Below are 17,918 nucleotides of genomic sequence, written 5' to 3'. Positions count from 1 at the left end.
CCCATCCTGTGCGCTCGTCTGTCCCTCGTGCCGGGCACTGGCGGGAGAAGTCGGCCTCGGGCACTGCCAGGGCGTCAACCCTGCGGGGGGCATCTGCAGGAGGCGGTGACCGGGAGCCCAGGGCTCGCTGGCAGCACAGGGGGTCCTTTCCCAGCGCCCTGGGACTGCTGTTCCACTCTGCCCGCAGTCTCAGATGTGGCCTTCCAGGGTCGTTTCCCCGGAGGGTGGCGGTCGCAAGTTGGAGGGAAAGGGGCTTTTAGTCTGCAGGTACGGTGACGGGCACAAGGCGAGGTGGAGCTGGAACTTGGCTTCTGGGAAAGCAGCAGGCAGTCCCCGTCTCCCTGACCCGTGTCGTCGGTGTGTATGAGGCCGTCCACGGCGTGACTAGCGTGTGATCAGTTTGACCCCGTCGTCACGGGAGGGTCTGAGGTGTGTGCTTGTGGGGAGTCAGCGCAGGAGCTGCTCGGAGAGCCCCGGGACCCAACGGCCTTCGGCACGCACCCGCCACGTCACGGAGCGGTTCTAAGGCCAAGCGTCAGCCTTTGGCTCGCCAACGCGGCACGCGAGTCCCTTCGCGGTGAGCCCGGTGCTGTCCTTGCGGCCCCCCACCCCCGCCCTGCGAGTGGGCTGCGGCCTCCGAGGGCGGTGGCTTCGCGGTGTGTTCCCGTGCGCCTCCTTTCTGGAGTCCGCTTTTTCAGCAAACTAAGCCATCGAGGGGACAGAGCGGTTCTGCTTCATCTCACTTGGACCTCGCTGTCGTGTTTATTAAAATGTAACGCTATAGAGGTGGGTTTTTGGGTTTTTTCCCCCCACACTTTCTTGTAGAAAGTGCCTGACGGGAATATGGTTGGAGAATGTTCTGGTCCGTCCCCAATGGCAGCTGTGTGAGGCGCAGCCTCGTGTGGAAACTCTAGCGTAGGGGTCATTGCCGAGGAGGTGAGAACTAGGGTACTTGGCCGTTCAAATGGAGGCTTCCAGGTTCTAGAAAAGGCGCGTGGTTCTCGCATTGGGGTTGGAGATGGAGGTCCCCCCGCCTCCCCGCACGCGACGCGGAGGCCCCACGGGAGGCCTCGGGGACGCGGAGGCGATTCTGTCCAGCCAGGACGCGTTGGGAGGACGTGTACAGGAAACACGTTGAGGACGGTTTTTCGGAGGTCACACGCCGTCTCTCCTGTCCTGTGTGCAGAAGGCTTTGGGGTGGCCGACCCCGAGGTCCCGGGGAGAGCCGTGGCCCCTACATCAGAGACACGTGCCTCAGGCCAGCGGCGCAGGCCCCTGGGCTGCGCGGTCGGGTCTCCGTGTGAAGGGAGCGGCACGTGCGCGGCGGCGGCCGCAGTGGGCCGCACACCTCGCGTCAGACAGGACGCCGGCGCCGGTCCTCGTCGGCCTGGGCGTGTGGCGCTCAGCCGGCGCGTGTGCTGTTTTTCACGGCGGACGGGTTCAGACGTGGGTCTCGCGTTGCTGTGTGGGTTGGCGACGAGCCGCGTCGTCAGCGTCCGTCACGCACGCCCTGCGGCTGTCGCGCTGTCGGGGTGTTGGGCGTTGTCGCACGCGGTCCCGTGGCTTCGCGCTGGCCCCGCGGGCGGGCATCCCCCTCGGGGGTTCGGGCAGCGCAGAGGAGGCCGCCTCGGCTGCCGCTTCCTGACTCTGCAGCGAAGCGAGTGCGTTTTTCTCAGCGCGGAGTCTGAAAGCTGTCCTCCAGGGAGGACGGTCCAGCGAGGACGGTCCAGGGAGGACGCGGCGCGCTGCCGCCGCCTCGTCGCCCGGTGTCGCTGAGGTCGCGCCGGGCGCGTGCAGGGACGCCGAGTGCCACGCCTGCACGCCTGTCTGTCGCTCTGTCCCCACTCCGAGCCGCCCCCGGCTGCCTGCTCTGTGCGCCTGTCTGTCTCGCTTGAAACCTGTCGCTGTCCTTAGAGTTGGCGCTTCGCCCCTGCGGGAGGGAAGGAAGCAGGGTGTCGGGCTGCGCCCCGCGGGTTTGCGTCCGACTCGGCTGTCCTGCGTGACGGCGCGGGAGGGCTTCAGTCAGCGGGACGGCCACGCCCACGCAGGCCCGTGTCCCTCGGGCCGCGGCTCCTGCGCTGTCGTGGCCGGCGGCATCTCCCGGGTGAGCAGTTGTCAGATGTGGCCAGGGACATAGAGTGACAGCAGCCAGTGCCTCCTGGCGAAGTGCAGAAGCGAGGGGTGTGTGCTGCAGGAGGGCGCCGTGCAGTGTGGCCTTTGGGACGCGCGAGAACGGACTGGGAGCGCCTGCCACCGCCGTCCCCAGGTGCCACCGCCGTCCTCGTGCTGCACACGCGGCTCTCCCCGCCTTGCAGGAGGCAGCCGGCGGCTCCCACTGACGCAGCGCCCGGAGCAGCGGGAGCCGGGGTGCCCGGCACGTGGCCCCACCTGTCTTAGTGTCGTGCCTGAGCTCCGGGGCGCCTTTGTGGTCCTCGCCCTCCTTGCAGTGAGGTCTTTGGCAGGACTGGCAGTGGCAGACCTCCCTGCAGCGGGCGGACTGTCCTGAGCTGTCTTCCCGTGCCCACCTCAGCCCGGCGGTGGCAGGTGGCAGGGCCGTGGCGGGCGGGCGTCCGGGCTTGCTGGCCCAGGGGCTCCGCCGGCGGTGTCTGCAGCCCTGCAGTTGCGTCTCTGCGGGACGGGTGCCGAGCCGACCTCACCAGCACCTGAAGGCCGAGCCGCTGCAGGGCCCATCGCCGCGAAGCTCGTCCTCCTGGGGTCCAGTCCTGCCTCCCTGCCCTTCGAGATCGGTTCTGCTCTGGGGTGTGGGGGTGTCTCCCCCGCACTGGTTCACACAGGTCGTATCCAGAGCCGAGACCCTACTTCTCACTCACACCTGTCCGCGGCGGGCGAGCTCGTTTCTCAGTTCTACTTACCGACCCCCATCTTCGGGGGGAGGAACGGTGCGCGGTGGGCTGCAGAGCGGGCAGCAGGGACGGGGTGCCAGGGGAGCCCCAGGCCCTGGTCCGCGTGGTCTGCACGGGCTGCGATGGCCCGGCCAGCACAGTGGGGCTGGCTCTGGAGGCTGTGAGGGGGCAGTGCCCGCATGAGCAGTGAGGCGTGAGCGAGCGTTGAACCTCTGCGTAAGTCACCGCACAAGAGCCCCGGAAGTAAACGCACAGCCCCGAGCGAGAAGGAGCCAACATCCCTGCCGGGACAGCTGTCGCGGACGTCGGCCCCCCTCTCGAACAACAGGCGTCAGACTCACCATGACTGTCGCTGACAGCCCCTGGTCATTTCACCGTGAACGGCAAGGGCGGTTGGTGGGCTGGGTTGGAGGGAACTCACGGAATCGGGCCCGGAGAGCGTGCGTCTACCCCGGCCACTGCCGTGGCCGGTGTCTGTAGGCTCCCTGTGGAATGTGACACTTTCTAGCTGCTGTGGCTGCCGTGAACCTTCCCCAGCCTTCCTCCCTGCCAAGCCCAGTGTCTCCCCATGAGCCCCCTCCAGCGGACCCTGCCGCGCCCCTGGCCCACCCCACCCGAGTTCGAGTTCGCAGCCCAGCACTCCTGCCCGGCCGCCCCTCCCCCCACCCCGGTCGCCCCGAGCTGTCCACACAGCCAGTGACCTGTGATGCTCCGGTGGCTCCCACCCTCTGCCCTGCTGGCCGCCTGGACCCCGAGGCCTGTGGGGTCTGCACCACCACCCCGGCTTTGACCAGTTCCCCTCCCTGCGACCCCGCTGGGCCCCCTGGAGCGGACCACACACACGTCTCCTGAGGGGCACGACCCCGCCCAGCCCGAGGCAGGACCAGCACCCCCGCCCGAACACCAGGTCCGGGAGGAAAGGGCCTGGGTAACCAAGTGTCCACGACGACGCCATCCTGGGTCTTCCTGAGAAACTTCAAAGAGCACAGCACCAGGCAGAGGGCGGGAGGGTGTGGGACGCGAGTGCAGCGGCAAGTCTCAAGCTTCCGTCGCGGTGCGGGGACGGCTCGGCTCTGTGAGCGTGGGAGGAAGCCCCCGTGCTGGGACGTGGCTGGGCGCCCGGCCGCGGTGTGGGGGGCAGGGGTGGGCCGGGGTGCACAGAGGCGGCAGCTGGAGGACGCAGAGAGGCTGGGGCCAGTGGCCGCCCTCCTGGCCCAGCCTCCCCGCCTTTCTGCGCCGGCGGGTCTGTCGCGAGGGCGGGACTGTGGCAGGCTTCTCAGGCAAGGGCTGAGGGCCTCTCGGCAGGCAGGCAGCGTTGGGAGGAGCTCCAGCCCCTCCAGCGAGCACCTGCTGCGTGAACACAGCAGGAGCCGCCCAGCGCTGGCCCCTGGCTCAGGGTCTGGGCCAGAGCCCGCCCCCGAAGACCTCCTTGCAAAGCCAGTTGCCTTTGAGTCTTACTAGGCTCACACTCAGTCCACCCCTGACTCCCGTCCGACGCTCACGGCCCTGCGGGGTGGGGACCAGCGCCACCCTCACTGACAGCCGGCCCCGCAGGCTTCCCTCTGGCAGTGTGTCCCAGGCGAGCGCGGGGTCAGGATCGCCTCGGGCCCCGCCCCTCGGAAGCCCGTTCTCCCCGTGCACCGCTGGAGAGCCCCACGCCATGGCCCGGGCCAGGCGCTGCCAGGCGCGCTCCCGGGAGCAGCGGGAGGCTCCGGACCCAGCATCGGACCGCGGAGCTGCGCCGGCCTCCCCCAGGACGTCCGGGGGGCGGGGACCGGACGTGTGCTCCGCCCGCGGCCCGCCCGCCCGCCGCAGTGGCAGTCCGGGGGCGACACGTCCTGGGAGCGCCGGACGGAAGCGCTGCTGGACTGACACGTGGACTTGGCGGCGCTGCCCGCGTGGGCCGAGCTCGCCGTGCCACGGCGTCCGCGCCTGATGCAGCCGCCGGGCCCCGCTCGCAGGGACGCGGCGGAGGACGCCCAGTGGTCCAGGTGGGTGGTGCCGGGCGAGGGCCGTGGGGAGGGAGCCGTGCGTCCTGCTCGGCATCCTGCGCTCTGCCTGGGGCCCCCTGCCCGGGAGGAAGGAGCGCACAGGTACCCCGCTCTCAGACCCGCCTCTCTGCCATCCAGCCCCAGGCCCCAGGCGTGCCCCCCAGCCCTCGCCAGGGGCCCAGGGGTACTGCAGGCAGGTGGGCAGGCCAGGCAGTGTCCTGGGAGCCCTTCCCCAGCGGGGGCCACCCGCCTGGACAGGAGGAGGGGTGGCCCCCAGGCCCGGCCTCATGCCCTGGAACTGGCCCTGCCACAGAGCATCACACCTGAGGGCCCTGAGGAACGGTCCAGGGTCGCCTGGCAGGGCGATCACGGGCCTGTGAGGGCAGCACACGCCCGAGTCTGTGGCCAGGTGGCAGACTCCTGCCATCGTGTGGCGCGGGCGTTGTGGATAAGGGCCCAGTGGGGGAGGAAAGGCCCCAGGCAGGTCACTCACCCTTTTCATATCTGTCTGCACCGTCAGCTGCCACATGCAGATAGCAACCAGGAACCAGATGGGGCCCCCAGAGGGACCCCCGGGCCACTGAGGCTCAGCCCTGGCTCTGGTTCTGTGGCCTGAGGCCAAGCCAGCCGGACCCCAGGCCCAAAGTCATGCCCTGCGATTCCAGGGCCAGTCTGCCCCCAGCTTCGCGTCCCTGGGGACTCCGCGGTTCGGGCCTCTCCCTGCTTCCTGCGGGATGATGGAATCTTCTTGCATCTGCCCCTCCACCGGCACAGGGGTGCAGGAAGGCCCTGAGGGCCAGTCCCCCAGTGTTGAGTCAAAACGAAGGCAGAGCTAATGGGGAAGATGGAGAGAGGCTGAAGTTCAAAGGAAGTCCTCAGAAGCCAGAAGGGGACAGGGCACTGTGAGCAGGAGAAGGGCTGGCCGAGAGGAGCACTAGGAAGCCCCAGGGACAGCCCCGTGTCCTGGGTTAGCCTAGTGACTGGCTGTGCTGCCACCAGAGACAGCCCTGGGGCCTGGCGCTACCTCCCTCCCTCCCTCCCCACGCTGCTAGTTACCTAGAGCCACAGAGCACTCTGCAAACTCCCCTCTCGGGTGACTGGTGGCAGACAGTTTGCTAAACTGTCTCTGCCTTAACTACTTCCCCCGCCCCGCCCCCGCACAGTGTGGAAAGGTGCTCTGCTCACTGCCCAGGACTGTTGGTAGGCCCCAGGAGTCCTGGGGGGGGCTGTGGGGTCCTGGGTGGAGTCGAGTTGTCACGCCCGAATAGACAGTAACAATGGCAGTAGAGGCCGTGGGCTTGGCTGGCCCAGGGCATGGGCTGCCCCGCGTGCGCTCGTGGTGGCCCAGGAGGCCTGGCCACTCGCCAGCAGCATCGCAGGGGCAGGGGCGGCCAGCAGCCTCGGACCAGCGCGTCCCCTCCAGCCTGCCGCCCTCCCGGCCTGTGGCGCCCACACTGTTCCCCTTTCTGAATCGAGAAGCCATGTGACCACATGTTTGCTCAGCCATGGCTGCTTCTCATGCACCCCGGCTGTTTGCAGGAAGCAGAAGTTTCTAGGAGCTTCAGAGGAAGTATCCTAGCTGTGGGCACAGGCCACAGCTCAGGGCCAGGGTGGCCGGGGTGAAGCTCCTCCGGCCTTCCTAACCAGCCCTCCAGCGGAGGACCTGGGGCTGGCGTCCTAATCAGCTGACTGCAGCTGGGTCCCTCCTCCAGCCAAACGGCCTTGTTCTGTGTCCCCAGCAGCCGTGGAGGACGTCCCTGTGCCCACCCAGCTGGCGGTACCCGCTAGCTCAGGGAGGGACTGTGGGGCCTGCGGCACCCCGCCCCACACGGCTCCCCAGGGAACACCCTGGGGGGCCTTAGGCTCAGAGCCGGCCTGCTGCCTGGACGCTGACCCGCCTTTCCAGACCTCCTGTGGCCGTAGGGGGCCCGGGGCAGCACTGCATTCCCCGTACCTGGCCGACCTTCCGGAGCCGCCAGTGTCTGACATGTCTCATGGGACTTTCCACCCAGAGAGCAAACAGAAACTGTCATGGCTGCCCAGGTGCGCCTGCGGGGGCGGCGGAGGTGGGGGGGCATGCCGGGGACGCAGTCCCGCCTGGACGCAGGTGGCCCTTCTGTGCTTTCCAAAGGCACAGCTATTCCTGCGGAGTAAGAGCCTCGGGCCCAGGCCCTGCCACTCAGCAGGCAGTGCAAAGGGCACCGGGCACACAAGGGCCTGCAGAGGCTGCGTGTGGGGTCACAGGGCAACACGGGGCCCCCCGATGGGTGTCTGATGGCCGCGGCAGTGCTGTGGACCGGGCACGGCCAGGGTGCCCTGTTGGCCCTGTCCGTCCGGGAGGGCGGCGTTTCGGCCAGCGTGGCCCTGCTTCCCTGGTAAGCCCTCCGGGAGCGTTTGCCAGAGGAGCAATGTCTCCGATGACCCCGACGGGCCCACAGATGGAAGTGGGCACAGGAGGACGGGCTGTGCGGGGTGCTTGGCAGCCAGCTCTGTCCCGCCCCACGGTGAGCCTGGGAGAGAGGTCGGGGCATCGCCTCCATGGTCCGCTGGAACCCCAGAGGAGCCCGCGGCCCCCTCAGTCTCTGGGGCCCGGGCCCCACCTCTCAGATGCGGACGGGCACTGAGCCCCACGCGGGGCTCAAGGGACGCGCGGATGCCTGGTCCGCCCCCGCCACCTGGTCCTGTAAGGACCTGAGGGACAGCTGGGGAGCCGCCCTCCACCGTGGCCTCGCAAGCAGGGGAGCCCGAGGGCGCCGAGGACACCTGCTCTGTCTGCCCCACACCGCTGTCCCCTTTGTCCCGGTTCTGATTTTCCTGTCGCATCCTAAGAACCAGGAAGTGGCCCGGAGGCCTGATGGGAGGGTCTCTTCCCTCGCGGTCACCGAGGGGTCACTGGGCAGTTTCCAAGTGCAGCATCTTCGCCGGCCTCAGCGGAAGCAAGGCCGAGCGTCTGGCTCCTGGAATTATGGGAACTATGGCTATTTTGGGCACAAGGCCCCTTTTTACATTGGACATAGGAAGTTCCAGTATGCAAAGCAGGTAGCAGCAAAGGGCGCCCTGGGGCCCCACCCATGGCGCCCCCTTTGAGCACCCAGAGAGACCCAGCTTGCAATCCAAGGTCCAGTGCAACCTTTGCACTACACATACGGGTAAACTGAGGCCCAGGGAAGGGACAGGATCCAGACGGCACCCAAGCCTCCTGCTGGGTGCTGCTCAGTGAGACCGTTGTCCAGAGAGAGCTGGGCACGCTTGGCCGCTGCTTCCCAGGCTCCGGACAGGCCTGGCCTGCCGCACGGGTCTGTCTGGGGACAGTAGTCCAGCTGTTCAGAGCTCAGACTCATTCACCCCAAAACCCTTGAGTGGTAGTCTCGAGCCTTGGGCTAGCCGTCTCTGCCGGTGGGGTGCGGGACCTGCGGCCTCTGTCGGGGCAGCAGCGGGGAGGGTGTGAGCCCACGGCAGGCCTGGGACGCAGGGCTGCGTCCCCCTGCGTTGGTCCCTGCTTTGTGGAAAGGGCGCCATGGTCCGCGCAGGGGACCCGCGTGGACACGCGGCCAGGGGAGCGAGGTGCTGCCGCCATGCTCCGTCCTGGCCACTCGCGGCGACTCCTTGTCGGGGCCCGGGTCACACTACCGTTTGCTGGCCTGTGCAGGAGGCAGACGTCACGGCGACGTCTTCATTGAGGGCACAGGCTAGAGGAGGCCAGGCAACCGCCTCCCAGGTCCCACGTCCCCCAGACCTGTCCGCAGCACGGGCTAGCCGTGGCCGCTGCGGTTGCCCGAGGGTGGCGGAGGGCCGTGGACGGCGGGCACAGAGCCACGCCGGGCCGTGGAGAGAGCCGACGCTGCCGCTGGGTCTTCTCCCTGCGAGGCAGGCCCCGTTCCAGGCGGGCTCTGCCCTCGAGGTCGCGAGCACATCTGGACACACCCGCTCATCAAGTTCCCGGCGTGTGCAATGCTTGCAGGCTCCAGGCTGGTCGGCAGCGGCCTCGGGCATGACGCCACCTCCAGGGCCTCGAAGGTCCCTCCTCCCCAGGGACATGTCCAGGCAAGGGTTTGTGTGACCTGCCCTGTGGCCAGCTGCGCGGGCTGCTCCCAGCCCCTGCTGTTGGGGCGACGTGTTCTCCGGGGAGTCCGTGGAAGGGCATTCAGACGTTCGCGAGGTGGCCACGTCCTGCTTTCGACAGGCACGGAGCGGGTCTCTGCCTCTCCCGGGCCTCAGCCCCCACCCCGCCCCGCAGGCCCGAGTGCCAGGCATGGACGACGACGCTGCTTCTGGGCACGTGCCTGCTGTACTGCGCCCGCGTGAGCATGCCCGTGTGCGCTGTCTCCATGAGCCAGGACTTCGGCTGGGACAAGAAGGAGGCCGGCATCGCGCTCAGCAGCTTCTTCTGGGGCTACTGCCTGACCCAGGTCGCAGGCGGCCACCTGGGGGACCGGTAACGCCCGCTCCCAGCCCGGCTGGGGCTGCTCGGGGCGGGGGGGCGGGGTGCGCCCAGGGCATTAATGTGGGGAGGGGCCCTGCCCGGGAGAGACTGGACCTGGGGGACCTGGGGCCCACGTGGGGGGCAGCGGCACACGGCTCCCCTCGGGTGCTCGGCGCCCTGCTGAGGGCTCTGGGGCTTGTGGGGACAGAGGGGCCAGGCTGGGCCCTGCGCTGTCGCCGGGGCCCCTGCCGCAGAGGGCCGCTCCGGGACGGATGGCACAGGGCGCCCCCCCAGCCCGGCCCGGCGGCTCCGGTCACCCCCGGTCACCCTCCTCCTGTCGCCCCTTCAGGGTCGGGGGTGAGAAGGTCATCCTGCTGTCGGCCTCGGCCTGGGGCTTCATCACGGCGGCCACCCCGCTGCTCACGCACCTGAGCAGCGCCCACCTGGTCTGCGTGACCTTCTCGCGCATCCTCACGGGCTTGCTCCAAGGTAGGGTGCCGCGGCCGGACACGGGCGTGTGCGTGTGCACACGTGCGCTGGCATGTGCGTGCTCATGCGGGGCGGGGTGCTGAGCATACGTGTGCCGTGTGGGGCCTCGTGTGGCGCGCTTCATACCGCCTCGTCGAGCAGGCGCGTCAACGCCTCAGCGGCCTCAGCACCGTTGCTGAGGAGGCCCCAGGACCCTCCGGCCAGGGGCGGTCCCCAGGGGCGGGCCCGGGGGCGGTGCCCGCTGACAGCTGCTGGCCGGTGCCTTCCCCGGCTGGCTTCCGCTGGGCTGTGTGGCCATGGCCTGGGGCCTGACCGCTTTCCGCTTCGCCTCACAGCCTGGCACGTTCGAACGTCAGGCGTCTCCCGCGCCCTAAGGCCCCTCCGGGCACCCGGGCGGCAGCCAGGCTGCGTGTGCTAACTATCAGTGTCTCCAGGCCGACGGGCCCAGTGGGGACCCTGGGTTTCCCAAGACCTCTGGCTCCCGTGCTCTGGGGCATTAGACTTCTGGAGGGCCCCCAGAGACGCCGGCGGCCCAGCCGAGTGAGTGGCAGGGGGCGCACGGCCCCCCTCACCACGAGGGAGAGGGTGGCCCCAAGCTCCTGGGTCCCGTCCGAGCACATGGGCTCTGGGTCCTTCCTCACTGCGTCTCTCCACCTGTTTCAGCCTGGGCCCCGCTGTCCCTCAGATCCTGGGGCGCAGCCCCCAAGACCCAGGTCCCCTGGGATTTACCTGTGCCTGCTCTCTGACCAGCCCCACCAGCCCGGGCCCTGCTTGGTCCTGGTGGTCCGGAGCAGGCTCCTGGGCCCCTGGGGACCCACCGCCCATGCTCCCCATGCGGCCCACAGCTGTGCTCTGTCCTGCGGGCAAAGGTCCCAGGGCTGGGCCGTGGGGCACCCACGTGGGGCCCTCTCTGTCCCCCTGGGCGTGTGGGGAGTTCCCTGTGCAGCTGGGCTGTGGCCCCTGCCGGAGACAGACCAGGGCTCAGGGCGGCTGTCTCCCTGGGTGACTGGCGCTCGGCGTGGACAGGGGAAGGCAGGGACCATGTCCTGTCCCAGCCCCTGTTTCTCAGCCCCCACCCGGGGCTTTTGGAAAATAACACAGGGTAACGGGCAGGACCTGCAGTCCCAGTGCAGTTTTCTGAAATGAGATTTTGAAATGATTATGGACTCACGGGAAGTTGCAAAGAAACATGCAGGAAGGTCCCACGCGCCCTCCCCGCCTCCCCGTGGCACAGGGCAGCGCCACGCTAGGACCCAGCTGTGAGGTTCCACTGGGCCGCCCAGGTCCCACTGGTTCTAGGTGTGCTGCGTGTGCGACCGCGTGTGCCGGTGCGGTCAGCATGTGCACCTGTCGCCCGTGCGTGCATGTGCGTGGCCGAGCCAGGACTCGGCAGGTCCCTTGGGGTGAGGTGGGCACGAGGAGCCCCCAGCCCGCCGCGCTGTCGACAGCCCCCGGGAGCCCTCAGCCGGCTCCCGCCCTCGCCGGCGCCCTGAGCCCCGGGGACCCAGCGCCACCCGGGCCTCTGCTCCTTGCAGGGGTCTACTTCCCCGCGCTGACCAGCCTGCTGTCGCAGAAGGTCCGGGAGAGCGAGCGTGCCTTCACCTACAGCACCGTGGGCGCCGGGTCTCAGTTCGGGTGAGTCCCCCAGGGAGGGGGTACGGGTGCGCTCCTAGCAAAATGCCAGAGGTGGGCTGGGGCGGGCCACAGGCTGCGGGGGTGACGCAGGGCGGGCTCTGTGCGCCGGGGGGCGCCGGCTGCCGCTCCCCAGCTCTGCAAAGTGCTTCCCTCTGCGCCTGTCCTGTCCCCTGGTGCTGGCGGCAGGTGGCATGGGTTGGTGGGGGGCCATTCTGGTGGGGGAGGTGGCCTGCGCTCAGTCTGGAAGAGGCACGTCATGTGTCATGTTCCTCCCTGAGCCACCCAGAGGTCTGCGCGGAGGCCTCACTCGGGGGAAGGAAGTCTCACATCCTGATAGGGCCTTGTGCCCTGCCCACCCCCGGCTCAGGCCCGTTGCATCACTGCTCTGCAGTGCAGGCGAGAATTCAGGGGGAAGGGGGATGGGGGTACCGGTGGGTGGGCCAGGAGCAGCCCAAACAAAAGCCCCAGGCACCCAGTGCCATGACTTCAGATCAGCAATGGGGCACATACTCGCACAGGGAAAGATTCCTTGTTTTTCTGAAATGCCATTCACCTGGGCCTCTGTGTGCGTGTGTGTGTGCGCGTGTGTGTATGTGCGTGTGTGTGTGTGTGTATGTGTGTGTGTTTGCCGGGGGTAGAGGGAGAGACTGTGCCCCCCCTCACGGATGGAAAAACGGAGGCTCCGGAGGAGGGCGGTCCCCACGGGCTTGCCGGCTCCAGTGCGGGCACCCGCTTCCCCCGGCGCCTTTTCTTCTTTAACCGTCTCCTGGCTGACCCTTGACAGATGGGGACACAGGGCAGGGCGCGCAGGGGACCAGTCCCTGAACAGACAGGCGGCCTCCGCGCAGGGAGGGGAGGGCCCCGGGGCCTTTAGCGACAATGCCATCGGCAGGACGTGCCTTTTTGCGTTCAGAAATCTTAGAATCCCGTCCCCTCCGAGAAGCAAAGCCGAAACGGCACGGAGGTTGGATTCCGGTGTGTTCCGGAGAAAGCTCTCCCGGCCTCTTTCAGCTTAAGAGATGCGCGCCACAATCGTAGGCCCACTTGAAGCCCTGGAAGCGAGACCTTTGAGACATGGAGGGTCCCGTGCCACGCCACACTGCGGGGTGTCCGGAAGGCTGCCATCCCACGGGGCCCCCCGGGCTCCTGGGGACTCGGCGGGCACGGGCTCGGACACTCCTTGGGTGGAGCCGAGGGTCATCGTCGCGCTCACTCTTTCCAGGACGCTGGTGACGGGGGCCGTGGGCTCCCTGCTCCTGGACTGGTACGGCTGGCAAAGCGTCTTCTACGTGTCCGGCGGCCTCACCCTGCTGTGGGTGTGTTACGTGTACAGGTACCTGCTGAGCGAACAAGGTAACCGCGGCCGGGTGGGCGCGCGCCACACACGCAGCTGCCCGGAGGGCCAGGGCCCCGTGCCGGACCCGCCAGCCACCGCCGCCCCCCGAGCATCGGCAGGGCCCGGCACGGTGGCTCAGCGGGGAAGGCCGCGCCAGGCAGGGGCGGCAGCCGCTGCGTCTTCGGAGGGCAGATGGCGGGCCGGGCGGACTCGGGGCCGGGGCGAGGAAGGATGGAGCAGGTTTAGGCAGACTCCACGCGAACGGGGACCCGCAGCACCAGGCACAGCAGGCAGCCCCCGTCCCCGACTCAGAGCGGCTTTCGCGGGGGTGCCCGCTCTCTGCAGATCTCATCCTGGCTGTGAGCGTTTTGGTGCAAGGCCTGCCGGTGGCCAGGGACACCAGGGTCCCCTGGAGACAGCTCTTCCGGAAGCCTTCTGTCTGGTGAGCCGGCCGCCTCGGGGTCACCGTATGGAGCAGGGGCGGCGGCAGGGCACCCTGCGAGTCCCCAGCACCACCCGACCGCAGAGCCAGCATGCCTAGGCCTCCCAGGGCCCCTGGCCGCCCCGGGGGCTGGAGACGGGGGCCTGAGCCGCGCCCGTCCCTGCAGGGCGGCCATCGTCTCCCAGTTCTCGGCGGCCTGCTCCTTCTTCATCCTGCTCTCCTGGCTGCCCACCTTCTTCAAGGAGACGTTCCCCGGCTCCAAGGTGGGTGGGGCCGAGCCGGCCTGCGGGGGGCCCTTGGCCGCATCCCCTACCTGGAGGCCCTGATGGCCTGGCCCAGGGCCCCCCACGCCCAGGGCCCCCCACGCCCAGGGCCCCCCATGCCCACGGCCCCCCATACCCAGGGCCCCCCACGCCCAGGGCCCCCCACGCCCAGGGCCCCGCACGCCCAGGGCCCCCCCCACGCCCAGGGCCTCCCATGCCCACGGCCCCCCATACCCAGGGCCCCCCACGCCCAGGGACCCCCCACGCCCAGGGCCCCCCACGCCCAGGGCCCCCCACGCCCAGGGCCCCCCATGCCCACGGCCCCCCATACCCAGGGCCCCCCACGCCCAAGGCCCCCCCCACGCCCAGGGCCTCCCACGCCCAGGGCCCCGCACGCCCAGGGCCCCCCCCACACCCAGGGCCCCCCACGCCCAGGGCCAGAGCCAGCTGCATCTGCGAGGGGCGGGAGGGCACAGCCCCGCACACCCACGATGGCACACCCGCACCAGGACTGAGCCCCCGGCTTGCGCCTGGCTGGCCACTTGTGGACGGTCAGTCTTGAGGAGCGGCCAGCAGGGGCCTGATGTGGACAGGAGTGTCACTTGCTGGTCAACTTGGCTTGCTCCACCTGGGACCCCTGAACTGGGCGTTGCCAGGCTGGGGTGCACCCCGCCTCTGCTGGCTGTGGCTGGGGAGCCATGAGGGAGAGTTGGCCGCAGGGGAGTCGGTGCTGGGGGCCTGGTGGAGCCCGGTGGGGATGGGTCAGGACCAAGGAGGCCCGGCCTGTGAGCAAGAAGAACCGTGACGGGCAGTGGGTGTGGGTGGCCATGTGGCCGAGCTGCCCTGGCCTGCTCTGAGGTCCCTCCACTGCCCTTCCCTGCAGGGCTGGGTGTTCAACGTGGTGCCCTGGCTGGTGGCCATCCCGGCCAGTCTGTTCAGCGGGTTTCTCTCTGACCATCTCATCAGCCAGGGTGAGCCTGGGCATGCGGATGGGCCGGGGCCCTGTGGGCTTCGCCTCACCCTGGGGGGCAGGGAGGCACCCATCCTGGGGGTGCAGCTACAGCCACGGCCCCTGAGGACCAAGCTGTGAGTGGGACCCCCGGCCCTTCAGAGCCAGCCCGGCGATGCCCCAGCCTCAGTTTCCCCAGTGAGGGCAGGGCTGGGGTGCAGCGAGGAATTCGAGGCCCGCCGTGACCGTGGCGTGAACCCCCCGTGGCTTGTGCACAGCCCCCAACCCCCTTCAGAGGTGGCAAGGGCACCTGGTGGGGTCGGAGGTCACAGCCAGGTGAGGGCCTAGGACCCAAGTGTACATGCCCCGAGGACACCACGCCCTGCCCCGCACATGTCCACTCGTCCTGAGTGGCTGCAGTGGCCACACTCATGGAAAACCAGACGTGTCCGTCCACGTGGTCTGCCTTCCGTGCACCTGCCCGGCCTCCCCTCAGGGCCCTTAGGTGCACACGCTCCCACACGTGTGTGCACACGCCTCTCCACGACACAGGATACGGCGGCTGGAGCCCAGGCCCAGCTCCCTGTCTGCACTGTCCGGCGGGGGGAGGGCGCTCTGGGCACTGTCGGGCGGTTGGCACAAACGGGCCGTCGGGGACGTGTCCTGCTCTCCCCTCCACCCAGGTTACAGAACCATCACGGTGCGGAAGCTCATGCAGGTAGGGAGGCTGTGGGGTGGCTCTCTCTGGACCTCCCGTCTGTTCCTGTGTCCCCAAATCACCTGGCCCAGAAGGCGGCCAGTGCAGCATGGAGGTCGGAGGGTACCTACCCTGGCTAGTGCCGAGGCTGGCCTGGCCAACCCGAGGGCCTCTGCAAGCCATGCGTGCCCCTCCCGGCCCCTCTGAGCCCCCCTGAGCCCCTCTGAGACCCCTGAGCCCCTCTGAGCCCCTCCGAGCCCCTGTGCCCATTTCTGGGCCTGGGTCTGCTCACACCTGAGGAGGTGAGTCCACCTGCCTACACAGTGGGGCTGGCTCATCGAGAAGCCTGTCCCACATGTCCCCTGGGCAGGCCTCGGCTGGGAGGGGTCTTCCCCGCTGACCCTTGCTCAGTGCACCCCAGCAGCCCCGGGAAGGAGCCCCTATTGGCCAGCATGGCCCCGGCCCTGTGACCGCCCACCTCTCCCACAGGTGATGGGCCTGGGCTTGTCCAGCGTTTTTGCCCTGTGTTTGGGTCACACCTCGAGCTTTTATAAGTCCGTGTTCTTTGCATCGGCCTCCATCGGCCTCCAGACCTTCAACCACAGGTGAGGGCCAGGCAACCCTGCACCCGAGCCACCCGTCTGCCCTCAGGTGCCCCCAGCACCACACACCCCAGGCACTCAGAAGGAGCCATGTGGCCCCGGGGGCGGACGCGGGGCTGGTCCCCACGAGTGAGCCGCAGAGGTGAAGGGTGGTCCGGGTGGGTATCAGCTGGCGCAGACGGGCCACAGGGGGAAAGGAGCACCATGCGGGGGTGGGGGGCTGGGTCCATCTCCAGGCAGCGCCTCTGTCCCGAAGGTGAGGAGCGAGCCCGTCCCCTCCTCCCCCGGGTCCCCGTCCTCCCCGGCTGCTCAGCAGCAGCCGCTCACTCAGAGAAACGTCCCTGGGCCTCGCTCCTGGAACCGGCCGCTTCAGATCAGTAGGGCGAGCTTGCCTCTGCGCTGTCTGCCTCATCCTGGGGGGTGAGGGGGTCCCTGCGTGGTCCCCCCCACCGAGACGGAGCTCGGGTGGCCCGGCGGGGCGGGCGGCCCCGACCCCCTCGACGGCCCCTGGGCTGCGGGCGCCCAGAGGCCTGGCCGTGGCTCGCCGGGCTGGCGGCCGCCCCGGGTCACCTGCCGTGCCCCTCGCTCTCTCCCGCAGCGGCGTTTCCGTTAACATCCAGGACCTGGCCCCGTCCTGCGCGGGCTTTCTCTTCGGTGAGGACCGAGGCCGGTGCCGGCGTGGACAGGAAGCGGCTGCCCGGCCCTGGCCTCGCCCGCGCCCTGGCCCCCCGGCGGGCTGCTGTGGGGGGGCCGCCACGGGGCTCCTCTGACAGTCTCCTTTCTCTGTGCCTGTTCGCAGGTGTGGCCAACACGGCTGGGGCTTTGGCAGGTGAGAGGCGGGCTGGGGTCCCCTGCCGGAGGGTTCGAGTCCCTCGGTGCTGGGGACGCCTCCCGGCTGGCCCACCCTGTTCCCTCTCCCCTCCGGCTGCCCCAGCCCTGCAGCGTGGGGGTGGGGCTCTTCAGAGGGGTCCGACAGTGTCAGACGGGTGGCGGGGGGACAGCTCGGACCCTGGAGTGGGCCCTGCCCCATGGCCCCAGAGTGGCAGCTCAGCGCCTAGATGACGGGGACAGGGCTTGTTCGCAGCCCAGCCCCTGCGGCAGACGCAGAGGGACAGGCCGGGCAGGCGATTTCCCAGACGGCTGTGAGGTCCCTGCCCACCGAGACCCCCAGGCCGAGGCTGGCCATCAGACACCCAAACACGACCCCCTCTAGGCCCCGCCACACCCCTCTCCCAGTCGGGAGCTCAGGACCGGGGCTGCCCGTCACTCAGGCTGCCCGCCCCCTCTCCGGGCGCAGGTGTCGTGGGCGTGGGCCTGAGTGGTTACCTGATTGAGACCACGGGCTCCTGGACATCCATGTTCAATCTGGTGGCCGCCATCAGCAGCCTGGGGCTGTGCACCTTCTTGCTGTTCGGAAAGGCCCAGCGGGTGGACCTGAGCCCAAGCCACGAAGACCTCTAGCTGCCCTGGCCCCGCCTCACAGGACCGGTGCAGTCAGCCTCAGGCAAAGCGCTCGGTGTCCGAGCCTCTGGCTCCTGCCCCGGACGCGACCAAGGAGCAGGCGCAGCTGAGCCAGCTGGGGGGCGCCCGGCCCACTCCCGGGGGCCCTGGAGTCCGTGCTGCAGGGGCAGCAGCTTCATCACGGACACAGCCTGCTCCACGCAGAGTCGGTATGTCCCTGCCGTCAGCCGCCCGTGGAGCTGTGTGTCCCTGAGGGGCTGGCTGCTCCACCCCAGCCACGGCTGCCAGCACTGTCTCCTGACATCACCAAGTGTCCCCAGGGAACTGCCCCCCGGCGAGGACCGCGGCTCCAGGTGAAGGCCGCTGGGTGGGTGGGCAGTGGGCCCCAGCCCTTTGGTCATCTTTGCGGACCCCCACCGCTGGCACCCCCTCCCGTGGAGCCTGGGGCGTGAGCGATACGTTCTGCTTCCTTGGCGCGGGGTGACTGGCCGTGAGGAGTCACCCCCTCCTGCCCGAGACGCTGCCTGGAGCCAGGCGAGCCCACCTTTCCCCGTTTATGATGGAGGAGCCGACCGTCTCACAGATTCATAATAGACTTTGCAAGTTGCGATATTTGGGGAGAAGAAACTACAAAATTGTGGAAGATTATACCAAAGCCTTATTTAATTGAAGACTGTTAAACTATTTAAAAGAAGACTGTTACTTTGTTAACACCTGTTTTAAAGAATAAATATTTGTTAAAGATTGACTGACTTCATTCACGAGG

At 68.8% G+C, this 17,918-nt stretch overlaps 2 protein-coding genes across 4 annotated transcripts; one reads left to right on the top strand and one right to left on the bottom strand.

Annotated features, from left to right (window-relative positions):
* Positions 1-739: 739 nt before the first annotated feature.
* On the bottom strand, positions 740-3,446 carry LOC107504424. Its single transcript, XM_016133601.2, is given in 3 exon segments — positions 740-1,726; positions 1,729-1,930; positions 2,874-3,446. Coding segments are annotated over 3 exon segments (699 nt in total). The 5' UTR covers positions 3,144-3,446; the 3' UTR covers positions 740-1,499.
* A 1,251-nt stretch (positions 3,447-4,697) lies between these two features.
* SLC17A9 (solute carrier family 17 member 9) lies at positions 4,698-17,900 on the top strand. 3 transcript variants are annotated; one of them, XM_036229196.1, is made up of 13 exons: positions 4,699-4,855; positions 9,093-9,290; positions 9,628-9,767; positions 11,303-11,402; positions 12,625-12,755; positions 13,084-13,180; positions 13,347-13,443; positions 14,327-14,414; positions 15,076-15,110; positions 15,579-15,694; positions 16,290-16,345; positions 16,491-16,520; positions 16,989-17,900. In XM_036229196.1, exons 1-13 carry the CDS (start codon positions 4,800-4,802, stop codon positions 17,150-17,152), a joined length of 1,308 nt encoding a protein of 435 aa, XP_036085089.1. In that variant the 5' UTR covers positions 4,699-4,799; the 3' UTR covers positions 17,153-17,900. The 3 variants fall into 3 exon arrangements, with proteins under 3 accessions (XP_036085090.1, XP_036085091.1, XP_036085089.1); XM_036229197.1 differs by lacking the exon at positions 16,290-16,345 and having other exon boundaries at positions 4,698-4,855; XM_036229198.1 differs by lacking the exons at positions 16,290-16,345; positions 16,491-16,520; positions 16,989-17,900 and adding an exon at positions 15,948-16,211 and having other exon boundaries at positions 4,698-4,855.
* The last annotated feature ends 18 nt before the right edge of the window (positions 17,901-17,918 follow it).

Source organism: Rousettus aegyptiacus, unplaced genomic scaffold (genome assembly GCF_014176215.1).
Source record: "Rousettus aegyptiacus isolate mRouAeg1 unplaced genomic scaffold, mRouAeg1.p scaffold_m13_p_12, whole genome shotgun sequence".
Taxonomy (NCBI): Eukaryota; Metazoa; Chordata; class Mammalia; order Chiroptera; family Pteropodidae; genus Rousettus; species Rousettus aegyptiacus.
Note: the sequence above shows the minus strand (reverse complement) of the source record. Positions and strands in the feature narration are given on the sequence as shown.